Source organism: Siniperca chuatsi, linkage group LG15 (assembly GCF_020085105.1).
Source record: "Siniperca chuatsi isolate FFG_IHB_CAS linkage group LG15, ASM2008510v1, whole genome shotgun sequence".
Lineage (NCBI taxonomy): Eukaryota > Metazoa > Chordata > Actinopteri > Centrarchiformes > Sinipercidae > Siniperca > Siniperca chuatsi.
Window position 1 is genome coordinate 337,292 of NC_058056.1, and position 15,007 is coordinate 352,298.

Sequence of the window (15,007 nt, forward strand, 5' to 3'; positions counted from 1 at the left end):
TCAAAGATACATAAATAAGCAGTTTCAACCAGTCGCTGTCATGCTCCGCGAGCTTGCTGCCCAACAACCAATTAGAGTGCCAGAATCCAGGGTCGTTTTCGTGGGCGTATTTCAGGACTACCCCAATCACACGCGCCACTCAGTCAAGGTTGGTGTCAGTGCAGGAACACAGGAACTGCTGCTGTCACTTAAAAAAAAGGTATGACTGAATCGGAGAAAAATGCTTATGGTTTTGTTTAGTCAAGTTCTGACTTGGTGTTGAGTGTTATTCTGTATGAATGCGTGCATGTGGTGTAGAGGCAGTTCTATTTTAGCAGGCATTGCTAGCTAGCCAGCCAATCCAGCAGATTAGCCCCTTCTAAAACTCTGATCCTTTATCACTTGACAGTTTAGCAGCTAACAGCTAGCCTGGTAACGTTTACTCAGTGCAGCCAATGTGAATTAGATGAATGAGCTCTGTGCGTTAACCAGCCCGGCTTCAATTCCGCCTCTGTACGCATGGGCGTGATTCCTCTATGCTAGTAAGCTAAAGTTAGCTGCTGGCCTAGTGGGAAAGGCTACAAATAACCCGAGGGGCTAACGGTAACTAACGTTAGTAAGTTAGTGGGGTGTCAGCTTGCAACGTCACTTGGTTGGAGAATTATACCTTGCTAATACCTCGCTTGTGCTATGTTTAAAATTAGGCCCCGACACTACCTTTTCTATAGTAAAGATATAGAAAGTGTTCACTGTTCAGACGGATTCATTGCAGTGTTCAGTTTGCTGACATGTAGCTACGTGAAAGACTTGTTCGTGACAAGCCACGCTGCTAGCTGTGTCATGAGCCTAGGGGTAGCTGAAGTCAAAAAGCTCTATTCTAGTGTACTGTTCTTTCCTGCAAGTTTAGCTATCTCCGTTTAAGCGAATTGTGTTCCGTTAGGTTTGGACAGGAACACAAAGTTTTGTCTGCTTGACGTAAGTCAGAGATGTAGTTGTAAGAAATACTGTGTGTACTTTGTACATATCACACATAAAAGTAGAGTCAGTTCTAACTCGGAATCATGTTATTTCCATCACTGATAATTGAGCCAAAATACAAACCTTCTAAAGTGAAACTAAACCTTACTACCAGAGTTACTACCAGAGTTACCAGAGCATAATAAGAGAATAAAGCGCACACTAAACAGTCTTTTCATATTAATAATGGATCAAATGACTATGTGGAATCTTAAAGGGGTCCCTCGTGATAATGAACCATAGAGATTTATTACCCAAATCTGCAATTTCCGTTAGCTTTGTGGAGCTTTTTAGTGTCTTTTAGCTCATTGATTTGGTTTTCCGCCCTGCTCTCATCCATGTCATTGCCAGCAACAGCAGGCAGCTGTTTTCAGGAGTTGGTGGAGGAGAGTGAATATTGGACTTAGTTTCATCAGGTGGCCAGAAACATGACTCTAAATGAATGCTAATGTTGTTCTGACACACAGACACATCGGGGATGTGTGGCGGTAGGGTGAGGTGGATGGGCCTTTCTGTTAGACAGAAAAAGACCCCAACTGCCAAAAATGGCCTCAGCCACTAACTGGTAAACTGGATTGTGAAATATTTTTGTGTGTGTGTGTGTGTGTGTGAGAGAGAGCTTGTTTTACTATATTCGTGGGGTCCAAAAACTTGGAGCCCGCTATACTTTTGGAGTCCGACAGCTTTGTGAGGACCAAAATGCGGGACCCCACAAGTTTTAAAGGGCTGTTTTAGGGTTAGGGGTAAGGTGCTAGGGAATGCATTAATATAATGACAGGTCCCCACGAATATAGTAACACAAGGATGTTTGTATGAGTGAATGAGAGCAAGTGGGGTGAGCAGCTGCACAAGGAGGAGGAATTCCTATTAGTTGTGCTAAGGCCTGTGGGACATTGCATTTGTCCATGTAAACTGGACATTGACACTTGGTCTATTTAAAGGGGTCATTTTGCTGGTGTGACAGTCACAGGCCTAACACTGCAACTTACTCTTCATAATGAAATATCAGGCTGGCACTTCCTAAGTTTTTGTACAGATGTGTGTTATAATAAATACGACTTTTTTTATTGTTATACTGATGGTTCTTTGGCCCGAGAACACTTTGAGGATAGAATACACACATTTCCACAAATATATAATTACACACAAATATAAATAAATCAATAAATAAAGATTATAAGAAAGCCTAATTACAACTTGATGACAACGTTTGTCAGCCAGAGAAATGGAATATGTTTAATCCAAGAATTCCAGGTTATAACTATTGTGAAGCGACAGAAAACATCTTAAAAGAACAACACAACTGTTTGGAACTGAGTCTAATTATGTTCATCACTGAAGGAAACTTATGTCTTGTAGTCATAATTGTTGCTTTCCCTCCCCGTGTGCAGCCTATACGTAGCTGTGGGAATGTTTGGACTGTTGATTCAGTAGTTCAGTTTAAATTTAGGGTCGTATGATTTTTAAATGACAGATGGATCTATGACTTATTAAATCAATGTGTCTGTTTTAAACATGTTGTGACATTAATGAAACAGATATCATGTCTACCTTTCACAGTACACATGATGGATTGGTGACAGTAAGTCCTAATGTGGAATGCTAACAGTAATAATGGTGTGTCTTCTCAGCCCAGTTGTCCATCCAGCACCATGGGAAAGAAGAGTCGAGTGAAGACTCAGAAGTCGGGCTCAGGAGCCTGCGCTGTGGTTTCCCCCAAGGAGATGATGAACCTCATCTCTGAACTGCTGCAGAGTATGTTTACCTTTCAACTTATACACCCAGTCCACCTTCACAGGCCTCCCTTACCTGGGGAGACATCTTTTTTTACTCACTCATTCCACCTTCCCGTGGTAACAGAGTAGTCTAACTCACATGAATGAAGGAGGCATATGCAGTATTTGTTTTAAAGGCTTGTTGGGACCTAGGAGATTTGGAGCAGGTATGGAATGTTGAGTAAAGTCCAGTTCCTCATTTCTTCTGGGAGAACTTATTTGTTTTACAAAGCTAACTGAATAACAGTATGTTTTCTATATGAGATTTATTTTTACTGCACACATTAATAAGGTTGTCTGTCTGTCTTCAGTGGTACATGTGGTTTATGTGCTGCAGTGAAGGAGTTCTGGGCAAATCCACTTACAGTAAAATACACTTTTAATAGCACCATAACACTGTATGAACAACCTGCCAAACTATAGAGAACAGTAAATAGTTTGTTGTTGTTTTGTTAGCCAGTGCTAAGACTATGTCCAGACTGACGTCAGCCGCCTCATTCATTTCACTGAGGTCACTGCATTGTCGCCAGTGGGCTGCCCACACAGAGAGCTGGGCCGAAGAACAAAACAAATCGTGGAAATGGGGAAGTCAACTTGTGCCACACCGCAACGCCATGTCATCCAACAAGGGACTGTGTTGGCCAATCAAATACATTTAAGCGCACATTTCAGGTAGATTTCCTTGTTTTGTGATGTGTAAGGGGTAATTCTGCTGTTTGTCTGCGGTCGTTGGAGATGGAGAATAAACCAATTGCCCTTGTTTTGTAAAATCCTTCATCGTGGTATTATAATGTCAGATGCAGTGTTTTGGCATCTGATAAACCTTCATGCTTATGGATCTGTTTCTCAAACTGGCCTTCCTGGATTATTTCATTGTCATTTTCATGCATTTCCATCCATCTCTTTAAAAACCTGCATAAAAAAACCGGAGTGGTAACACTGGAAATTCAAATAACTGCAAATAGTTCGTGTCTCTATAAAAATAAAGTGCAATGGAAACAGACTTAATTGCAGTCTAATTTACAGTCATTTTGTGTTATGTTCGGTTTTGAACATAAATGTCACAGTTTTGACTTCTGTTGTGCCGACTGTGTGAACAGTTTTGAAAAAGTGAACTCAGTATTGAGAAATGTTTGTATCCAGTTGTAAAAAAAACTAATACATGAAGCAAGCACAGATATTCCCATCATGCTTTCCACATGGTTTTCCATCATTTGAGCTTTGACTGGAGCTCTTAGAGTTTTTTTTACAATTGCTAACTCACATTTCACTTCACACAGTCAGCACAGCAGAAGTCAGTGTGATTAAACTGTGGATCACTTTTCATTGTTTTTACTAAATGCATTCGATGACCACATCTTTCAAATTTCATCAACTGTTTTCTCACTCAAACTCAACCACCACCAAACCTCTGTGTATTTGCACTCAGTTTTGCACGTTTACATACTATTGTCAAAACTGTTTTGTCATTTACGATCAAAACCTAACATAAATAAAAAGAACTAAAAAATAATATAAAAATGCATAAACTCTTAATTGGGACACTGGGCGCCTATTTTCATTCCTTGATGACCTCTATGAAAGACTTATGCCTATTGAAGTATATTGCAGCATTTGTGATTAATTTCTGTGACATATACTGTAAGGCAGCACAAAACATGCAATGAAGAAGTGACCTTATTTTTGTTGTAAAGGAATGTTGGTTTACGCTAAATAAATAAAAGATGCTTTTACAAAGACAATAGTGACACTAATTGTAATGCTGCCTGTTGTTAGTGATTTCTATGGTCGCTATAAAATGAGTGACAAAGTGTTACTGTTGGCAGACAACTGTTGTCAGTGTACCTGGAGCAACACACACACCAACGCAGCCCAAATCTTACTTTCCACATCCATGTGGCTGTGACGATCAGCGTGACTTTAAGCTCATCGTCTGTCTGTGTCCACATGGGCCGTCTGCACCATGTCTGTTAACATGTCTGTGTATGCGTGCACCCAGTGTAGTGAATGCGTGTACGTCTGCTATTCAGTATATCTGGCCCTTAATGCTAAGACAGTTGAAACAAAGTAGCAAGTCACATGCTGCTACTGTGTTGCAGGATCAAGTACTAAAGATGACATATCTGCAGCCTGTGCAGTATGATAACATGGACGATGTGTGTGGGGGGCTTCACAGTGGTTCACAATGGGAACACCTTAATGAAACTGGTTTAGTATGGTGTTTCTGTGTCCTTATGTGCAGTCTGCTTTATGTCCTCAATGAGCTGAAACACCAGAGATAAAGGAAGCAGCAGGAGGAGGACAGATAAAGATCCCGGTAGCTCAAAGCACACAGCCTCTCAAGCTAAAAGAAAGTACCCCAGGTGTTTTGCACCCTTATAATATTAAAGAGTTCGCTCTAGACCTGATCTATAGGAAAAGCGCAATGAGATAACTTCTGTTATGAATTGGCACTATATAAATAAAACTGAATTGAATTGAACCCTTAACCTAATGTCACAGTCAGTGATGACCAAGTGTTGTGCATCAGTTGTCAAAGACAGTACAGCTGATGTTACATCACACTGACTGGGCTTTCACCACAAGTGCAACATGCTTTAAAGTTTCTGCACTATATGATTTAGTATTGAGTTGCTCTTTATGGCTTCTTGGTTTAGTTATGCTTTGCTGTGTTTTCAGGTTAACATGTGGTGTTAAGGTGTGTTTAGCTGTATGGTTAATTGAAAGTGATAGAGTTGAGGTGTTTAAGGTCACCATGTGTTTCCCCAGAATGCAGCAGTGCAGCACCCTCTGCTGGTAAAGAGTGGGAGGAGTACGTCCAGATCAGAGGCTTGGTGGAGAAGATCCGCAAGAAACAGAAAGGTGAGTACATACACATACATGTGCATACACACAATATTTTTACCTTTTTCAGAGTTTTTAAATTGTATCCCACAGTACCGAAGAAATGTAAGTGATGAGCAATAGATGTAAAGCAATAGATTAGGTTTCATGTAATTTAAAGTCAGTGATCAGTTTAGTGGTTAAAATAAAGAGATTATTATTATTATTATTATTATTATTTGCAATTTTGGTGTGTGTGTTCAGGTATGTCAATAGTGTTTGAGGGCAGCAGAGAGGACCACTTCCCAGATCTGATGTCCTGGGCTCAGGAAAACGGGGCGTCCTGTGACAGCTTCACAGTGGCTAACTTTGGAATGGAGGGCTACGGCCTGCGGGCCACCAGAGAAATCAAGGTGAGCTCAGCCCAGTTTTTTATTTTTTACTTGCAAGAGTTTCTCCAGTGCTTAAATCACTTCATTGACTCCCAGTGCAATACAGAATCAGTCTCAAAATTCCACTTCATTTTTAAAGTAATTAGTAGTTGTAGCAGATTGACAGAGGCCGTTAGCTACATAGTGTTGAATACTTACACTGTGTGTGTGTGTGTGTGCAGGCAGAGGAACTCTTCCTGTGGATTCCCAGGAAGATGCTAATGACGGTGGAGTCGGCCCAGAACTCTGTACTGGGTAAGGACTTCATATGATAAGTATATAACATCAAACCATTTGGGCCCCATGAGGAAATGGTGCCATTCCAGGAGCAGATCGAATTATTTACAGCAGAAGAAAAATAGCATCTATAGGAGAAAAAGAGAAACAACCAAATGAAGTTTGATTCAACATCAAATGTTAAGGATTTACCTTGTACATATAAGCATTGTTTCAACAGCATTTAAATGAATATTTCAATGCGAAGACCTGGTCCTAACCACATGTGGAAATATACTGTAGCAAGTTTTTATTTATTTATTTATTTATGGGACTAAAGACTATGATCACATGGTATGGACCACAAACAGAACATACAATAATAACAATAATAATAATAAAAAAAAAAAAAAAGAAAAAAAGATAGCACATGGCATGGCTAAAGTACAATGAATGTTACTTAAACAAACGAAGGGCATTCTTCAAAAAGGCACCTACTTTACATATAACTTTTGGCTTATCTGATTTATAATAACAAAATTAATTTATACATAGATGGGCAGTTTAATATTTTGGCAAATATTTCTCTGTAATTCATTATGCTTACATTCAAACAAAATATGATACTCGTCTCCCAAAAAATGGTTTCTATGCAGCCCTTTATATCTTCCAATGACCTTAGGAATTCTGGTGTTCGTTCAGCAGTCTAGGCCTATAGCAGCATAACTAAGGGATGGTTCAGGACTCACCAGAGCCAGCCCTAACTATAAGCTTTATAAAAAAGGAAAGTCTTTAGCCTACTCTTAAATGTGGAGATGGTGTCTGCCTCCCAAACCCAAACTGGGACCTGATTCCACAGGAGAGAAGCTTGATAACTGAAGGCTCTGGCTCCCATTCTACTTTTGGAGACTCTAGGAACCACGAGTAACCCTGCATTCTGGGAGTGCAGTGTTCTAGTGGGGTAATCAGGTATTATGAGCTCTTTAAGATATGATGGTGCCTGACCATTAAGAGCTTTGTAGGTGAGGAGAAGGATTTTAAATTCTATTCTGTATTTTACAGAGAGCCAGTGCAGAGAAGCTAATATTGGAGAAATGTGATCTCTTTTCCTAGTTCTTGTCATTGCAAATGCCGCAGCATTCTGGATCAACTGGAGAGTCTTAAAGGACTTATTGGGGCAGCCTGATAATAAGGAATTGCAATAGTCCAGCCTAGAAGTAACAAAGGCATGGACTAGTTTTTCAGCATCATTTTGAGACAGGATGTGCCTGATTTTTGCAATGTTACGCAGGTGAAAGAAGGCAGTCCTTGAAGTTTGTTTCATGTGGGAGTTAAAGGATAAATCCTGATCAAAAATAACTCAGAGGTTCCGGTGGTGCTGGAGGCCAGGGCAATGCCATCTCGAGCAACTATGTCTTTAGATAATGTGTCTGGAATCAAGAGTGGGCTTTTTAAGTTTAAGTTTAATTACAGCTACTTTAAAGGACTGTGATACATATCCTAGTAATAAAGAGAGATTGATCATATCCAGTAAAGAAGTGCTAACTAAGGGTAAAACGTCTCTAAGCAGCATAGTTGGAATGGCGTCTAAGAGACAGGTTGATGGCTTAGAGGAATTAATCGTCGAAGTTAGTTAAAGAAGGTCAATAGGAGAAAAGCAGTCAAAATATAGATCAGGTTTTACAGCTGTTTCTAAGGTTCCTGTGAAGATAAATCGGTACAGGCTGAGGGCAGGACGTGATGAATTTTTTCTCTAATCGTTAAAATTTTATTATTTAAGAAGCTCAGGAAGTTGTTACTACTGAGGGCTATAGGAATACATGGCTCAATAGAATACATGGCTCTCCAAGGCAAATACTGAGAAACTTGTACACGCTTTTATCACTAGTAGGCTGGACTGTTGTAATGCTGGTCTTCCTGGTCTACCAAAAAAAGCAGTAGATCAGCTGCAACTCAACATCTGGACATATAACCTGCAAATCACCAAATCAGTGCCTAGGGGGCTGTTGCACGTCTAATCTCATCCACCACAGATGTTCTGTGAGATTAGTAGAACATTTCAGTGTGTGCAAATTTCAACCTGTACGACAGCAGAAACACAAGATTTTCAGTCTGCTCAAAGTCGTTTGAGTTCTGCTATCCTGTTACTCAAGGTAACCTCCATGTCTCAGGTCCTCTGTACAGCCAGGACAGGATCCTACAGGCCATGGGAAACGTGACGCTGGCCTTCCATCTGCTGTGTGAGCGAGCCAACCCTGCTTCATCCTGGCTGCCGTACATCCGCAGTCTTCCTCAGGAGTATGACACGCCGCTGTTCTACCAGCAGGATGAGGTGCAGCTGCTGCTGGGCACACAGGCAGTGCAGGACATCCTGAGCCAGTACAAAAACACTGCACGCCAGTACGCTTACTTCTACAAACTGATACAGGTAGGCAGATACACTGAACACACAGACACATACAGTATAATACCAGGGTTTTTCCTGACTTAGAATGGGCCTTTGGGGGGTGACTGTGCACGACAGTAAGCATGATCGGTCCGCGTACAGTTAGGGCTGGGCGATATGGCTTATAAATACTAGAGCCCGACCGATATGGAACTTTTGAGACTGATACCAATTTTAGAGAGGAAACATTCACGATTACCGATATGGCGGCCGATACAGTGAATTTTTGAGCTGGAATGAATATAGAAATTTTCTGTGTGGATTGTGCATCGATATATCTATGCAAAGGTACTCAGAAGGCTGCTTTCTTACACAAATATAACTATTAAAGAATATTTAAGTAAAATATTCTTTAATATGTTAAATCATTTAACATATACGTTGTCAACCAATTCTAGAAATGAACTCTGAGAAAACAAATAAAAATATAATAAATAGTTAAATAATCATCCGTACTGTTCAGTATCAGTAAATTGCTGAAGTAGCAGGAAATGCCATGGAGATACTCAAGTAAAGTACAAGTACTTCTAAACTGTACTAAAGTACAGTACTAAATGTACTTAGTTATATTCCACCACTGCTCTCTACTAAACCACATATACTAAACTACATATTCTCTAACTTACTCTGTCGAGCTCTGAGAGTCATGCTACACCATTATTACAAAGGATTGAACTTCGATCAGAAATGAGTTATTTATTTTTTTTTTTTTTTTTTTTTTTTTTGCTTATCAAAACATGTCATCTGTAGCAGTATTTGGCTGTTAATGTAACGGTCACTAACATTAACTCACGGTTCGCTGCTGCCAAGAGAGAAACAGCGCCTCTGCTACAAACGTTCAGGGGAAACGTTCAACGTATCCGGTGAAAAAGCAGCTCCTTACGTTATTTGACTATCCAGCATCTCAGCAGCTCGGTAACAACGTATCGTGAAGTCACCACTCAACAGCGCAACGTCATCTGCTGCGCTGCAGAATGATGAAGAGATGCTCTGACACTAACCTCTCAGTCTGCTACTGACTGACAAACTATAGCTGGCTAGCTACCTCGCTAACACAGCAAACAATTGTGATAAGCATGAGTGACGTGACGTCAGGGACAGGTTTATATTAGAGTTATACTGAAAGGGGAAAATGATTTCATTGATTTCATTGTTTATTAACATTCCAGCAATGTATTTTACTAGTTAGCAGCGTACCGTGAACACACCACTTTGACTCCACTCCATCTGCTCAGCTGTGCACAAGGCGTGCTGCACGATGCTGAGAGTATTGTAGCCATAGTGACGGCCCACATTTCCCAGCATGCACTGCCTTGTGCTGAAAGCAGTTTAAGTGAGCTTCCTTATGTTCCAAAATGTTACTTTTTTTTAGTGTTTGTTAGATCTGCACCTAACAATTATTTTTTTATTGATTAACCAATTTTGCGATTATTATATAGACAGGTGTGTGGCTTTCCAAATCATGTCCAATCAACTGAATTTACCACAGGGGGACTCCAATCAAGCTGTAGAAACATCTCAAGTATGATCAGTGGAAACAGGAAGCACCTGAGCTCAATTGTGAGGGTCAATGCTTAATGTACATGTGAATTTTTTCGGTTTTTATTTTTAATAAATTTGCAAAGATTTCAAACAAACTTCTTTCACATTGTCATTATGGGGTATTGTTTGTAGAATTTTGAGGAAAATAATGAATTTAATCAGTTGTGGAATAAGGCTGTAACATAACAAAATGTGGGAAAAGTGAAGCGCTGTGAATACTTTCCGGATGCCCTGTACTTGAGTCAGAGTGCTCTGCTGTGCTGGTCCTATGTGCCCAGGAAACCCATCATTGTCCACATCACTGTGCAGGTGCAGGTCTTTGGGAATGAAGTAGTAATTTCCAGACTTTGCTAAAGTTAGTCGTGTGTAGTATTCCCTATATTCTTCACCTTCATCTTACATATTTCTTCCCTTTTGACTCCAGATGACTGTAGTGTGTGCGTGCAGTACACCGCCAGGTGCTGCACATTTCTCCCTCCATCCTCCCTCCTTCTTTGTCTCTCCATCTTCCTTCTTTCTCTCTCCACCGTCCTTCTTCTTCCTCCCTCCTCCCTCCGTCATCTGCTGAGCTGCAGAATGATGAAGAGATGAGTCGGTCGACCGATCTCGATATTTCTAGGCTATGCCACAATATACAATATATATGGGGCGGCTGTGGCTTAGTGGTAGAGCGGGTCGTCCACCAATCTGATGAGCAGTTCTGCCATCAGTGTATGAATGTGTGTGAATGGGGTGAATGCAATATGTAGTGTGTGAAGCGCTTTGAGTGGTCACAAGACTAGAAAGGCGCTATACAAGTACAGTCCATTTACCATTTCATATCTCAATATAAACATTTTCTCTAGAATAACATACTGTAAATTCTCAAAATTAAAATAGCTCAACCTTCAACATCTACAACATTAAAATGCGACATACACATTAATGCAGCAGTAATATTAATCCAGAAACATCAGATTTAATAGTAAAAGACTATCAGGTAACATTTTACTGCAGTACTTTAAGTAAAGTTTGCTGTAATACATACTTTTACCTTAATTAGATTTAGCATGCAGAACAGCGGAGCTTCCCGCCTCGTATAAAATATAGCAGCTGTGGATGAGAGGGGAGTTGACTGCTGTAATTCAAAGACGTCCTATTGAAGTTTATGTTCTGCTTGTTCAGCAGTTGTTTAATAAATTGCTGATTAAATACATTCGGACGGGATTTTAATTGCTTTTTTTATTCTCAATTCTTATCATTTTGGCGCTAAAACCTCTTTGGGGTTGCCCAAAATTTCTCTAAGCAGGAAAAAGCCTGCATACTGTATACATACTGTACATTAAGTCTTTTGTAGATAATACACAGTCATCAAGACACAGTAAAAATGTGTATCGGGTGTTACTAATAATGTTAATGATGGCTCTTAAGTGTTCCAGTAAGCCATGACAGTGAGCAAGATTGCATAATACCAGGGCTGTGGAACTGGTAAATCTCAATGGAATGAAGCCATTATTAATGTAATTTCATTCATTAATTTGTTGACATGTAAAAATGTTTGTTATAGAAAAAGGTCTATTACTGTACATAAGTATAGCTTTGAGGTTGCAGTAATTTAGTATTTCCATTGTTGAGATGAGATTATACGATGTGATGCTTTGGTTTGATTAGTGGTTTAAATGGCATAACAGTACATGAAGTAGTTAAGATTTGGTGCCACCTGGACCAGTTACAACAAAAAACAATACTAATAAACATAACACTTTGATAAAGGCCGTACACACCCATTGTTCACCCATACAGGTGTTTCACTTATTTTGCCTCATTTCTGGACTGTGTGGACATCATCTGTCTGACTCTCTTGTTAATATTGTTGCACCTGTTTGGGTGGGAGAAGCTATAATTCTTATTGGCTCGTCAAGTTTGATGACCTCACGTAAATCCAGCATAGCTCCACCCGGCTTCAACCTGCGCAGAGGTCTAATCAGCCAGAGGAAGTGGAAAGACCTGTGTGGAGGAACATTTAAGATGTTTTACTGTTGATACTTTACCTGTATCCACGTAGGGTTGGGAATGCAGGACTTCGACTTGTGATGGAGAATGTGCAAGCAAGACTACGTTTTCAGTGTCCTATTTTTTGCTCATTTAATTTAATGAATTCAAACCACAAGGATCTCAGAACTTGCTGTAGTTTCTCTGCTGGGTTAGGAGATGTGATTGTTTGTTAAACTCTTGTAAGCTTAATGAACCAGTAGAATGGTAAATATAAGATAACTGATAAGGAAACAAAGAAAGCAGAAATTAATCTTCCAATTATCTAGCTAACTAGCTAGCTAGTTAACTGAACAAAAGCAGCTTGAATTGTAGAGGCATGTAACATTGTGGGGAAAACTTTATTTCCATAAAGTGTACTACTACAGGCGCTTGGGATGTCATAATACTACAGTCTGTTTGCTAAATGCTATTGAGTCACACCGAGCCACATTAGCATCGGCAGCAGTTACTTTGAGGGGCATCCTCCTTTCCTTTTTTCCCTCTTGCGGACCTTTTTCACAGCACAGGTGTTACTAATAACATTAACGATGGCTCTACTCTATTCAGGTGTCCCAGTAAGCCATGACAGTGAGCCAGCATGAACAATACCAGGACCCTGAAACCCTGAATTATTTACACCTGTGCTTTTCCTACCGTGACCGTCAGAATGTCTTCCTTGAAAAAGACTCCTCCCTCCTGTCTGGCTAACAGACCTTTGCAGCTGTTTGAGCACTTTGCCTTCAATCTCCCAACAATTCTGCGGTGAGCAGCAGTGATTAACGAGAGTTCAGTCATGTGCCTGAAATACTCCACCTTGACCAGGAGGGGGAGGCATTGGGCCAGAATATAGATTTTAAAGAACCATGATGTAGTTTGTGGAAACTGAGTAACACCTTAAATCAGAAGTAGGACTGCAGGCAGAGTTGAACTAACAGATGGTCACCGATGATTGGCATATAATATTTTTCTAATCATAAGTTCATGTATCACAAAGTGATTTACATATCAAGATCAGCAACACCCTTTTTCAATTTGGGGAAAAGATTCAATTTATGAACTTTAAAATGACAGTCCAGTGTAATGTGCCAACAAATGGAGTAAGATCTAGAGACAGTGATTATGGTATATGATGAAATATTGGTTAACAGGCCCACACAACAGATAGTGGGACAGTAATCTTCAAATATGCTATTGTCCCATTATTAATCTGAAGCATGGTGAAATGACAGCTCAGCTTTGATCACAACTCACCACAGCCCTCTTCGAAGTCAGACCCTTCTTCTTATATCACAGAAGCACTGAAAGGAATATTTTTCAAAGAATTCATTCTTTTTGGCAGCAGCTAGGTGTTTGTTTTAATTAGATGATGTACAGGCAGGGGAATGAATGTTTTGCACGTTAAGATAACAGGCATGATATCTGTATTTGGCTGAATCGTTTCTTTCAGACACAAATTTAATGGAATATTTCACATAGTGTGTTTGATTAGTTTATTACCTTTTTCAATTAGTTTCACAATATTTACATTTCTTAAGATTTAAATGTATGTCATTCTTTTAAAAACAAGGGGTAACTAAAGATAAATGCTTTGCTTACTCCTCTTTGAAAATTACTTTACGAAGCAATTTCAGTGGACTCCACTAGGTGGGAGTGTTGTAATCTAAATGACTTAATGTCAGTGAGCTGGAAGAAGAATCCCAGTGCTGGAGGAGCTTTAGTCACTGACCCTGGTCTAATGCTGCCCATTTGATTAATGTTGATATCTGTGCTAATCTACAGTCTCTGAACGCCATGGGGACTCCTCGACACACTTGCTGGTAACCTTCTTAGTGTTGTGGTACTGAAGGGTTTTGATGTCCCATACGGTCCCATAATGAAAAGTCCAATTTTTTGGTGTCTTATGATCAAACTACTACTGGCCAACCAATTAGCTACAGTGACTTTTGGTTGTATATGTATCATATACAGCTGACATCCTGCTTCAAGGATTAATGATGATGTCTAAGTAAAGCTATTGATGGACAGAGATTTGATCTGAATGTTTTACTAACATGTTCTGTGATCAAGTGTGTGTTATTATCTATCGAAATAGATGGATTCAGTGTTGTAGCTGAATCTCAACAGGCCTGAAACATGAACATTTATCATGTGTTGGAACAAGATCTGCATTGCTAACTGTGATGCCAGCACAGTAAGTAGAGGGATGGAAGACCCAGCTATGTAGAAGTTCAAAGGTACCTTAGCTTGAATGTAATGAGGGAGTTGCACTAAAACGTAGTAACTACAGGTTGTAACATATAAGTTAATTAGAACTTTGACCTTTCTGAAGCAGGTGTAAGTCATTCCTTATTAACTGTTGTCATGGCAAAACTGTTAGAAAGATGACAGAGGCTAACGCTATAGCGAGGAAGAGTTTCTTTGATATTTACACTGGGAGCGCGTTAGTCTCTCACGCTCTGTTACGATGACACTGACATGCAGGCTCAGCATGGTGCTATAACAGTTGGGGTTATTTGGATCATATGTTCGATTTTATTTTAGAAATAAATATAGCTATCATCGAGAAGGAAGAAAGAATAATTATATGCCATACGTACCTTTTATGATTCTCTAATAATTAGTACCAGCATCGCATTATGTTGTCTAGGCCTTTGTAACCCATACCCTGTTATGTTGCTTTTGATACATGGGGACCAAGTCAAATATTTAACAAAATATGCATCACAGACTAGTTATTTCGTTAATACTAATTTGCTATTTTTAAT

General features: G+C 39.7%; 1 protein-coding gene across 3 annotated transcripts in view; it reads left to right on the plus strand.

Moving 5' to 3' along the window:
* The first annotated feature begins 40 nt into the window (after nucleotides 1–40).
* Nucleotides 41–15,007, plus strand: part of setd3 (SET domain containing 3, actin histidine methyltransferase) — a 38,190-nt gene continuing 23,223 nt past the window's right edge. For 2 of the 3 annotated variants that reach the window (XM_044165858.1, XM_044165860.1), the window contains exons 1-6: nucleotides 41–199; nucleotides 2,628–2,751; nucleotides 5,541–5,633; nucleotides 5,859–6,007; nucleotides 6,208–6,280; nucleotides 8,413–8,669. In XM_044165858.1, the coding sequence (XP_044021793.1) occupies nucleotides 41–199; nucleotides 2,628–2,751; nucleotides 5,541–5,633; nucleotides 5,859–6,007; nucleotides 6,208–6,280; nucleotides 8,413–8,669 (855 nt within the window). Of the gene's footprint in view, nucleotides 200–2,625; nucleotides 2,752–5,540; nucleotides 5,634–5,858; nucleotides 6,008–6,207; nucleotides 6,281–8,412; nucleotides 8,670–15,007 lie in introns of all 3 variants that reach the window. The other variant, XM_044165859.1, reaches the window with a different exon arrangement.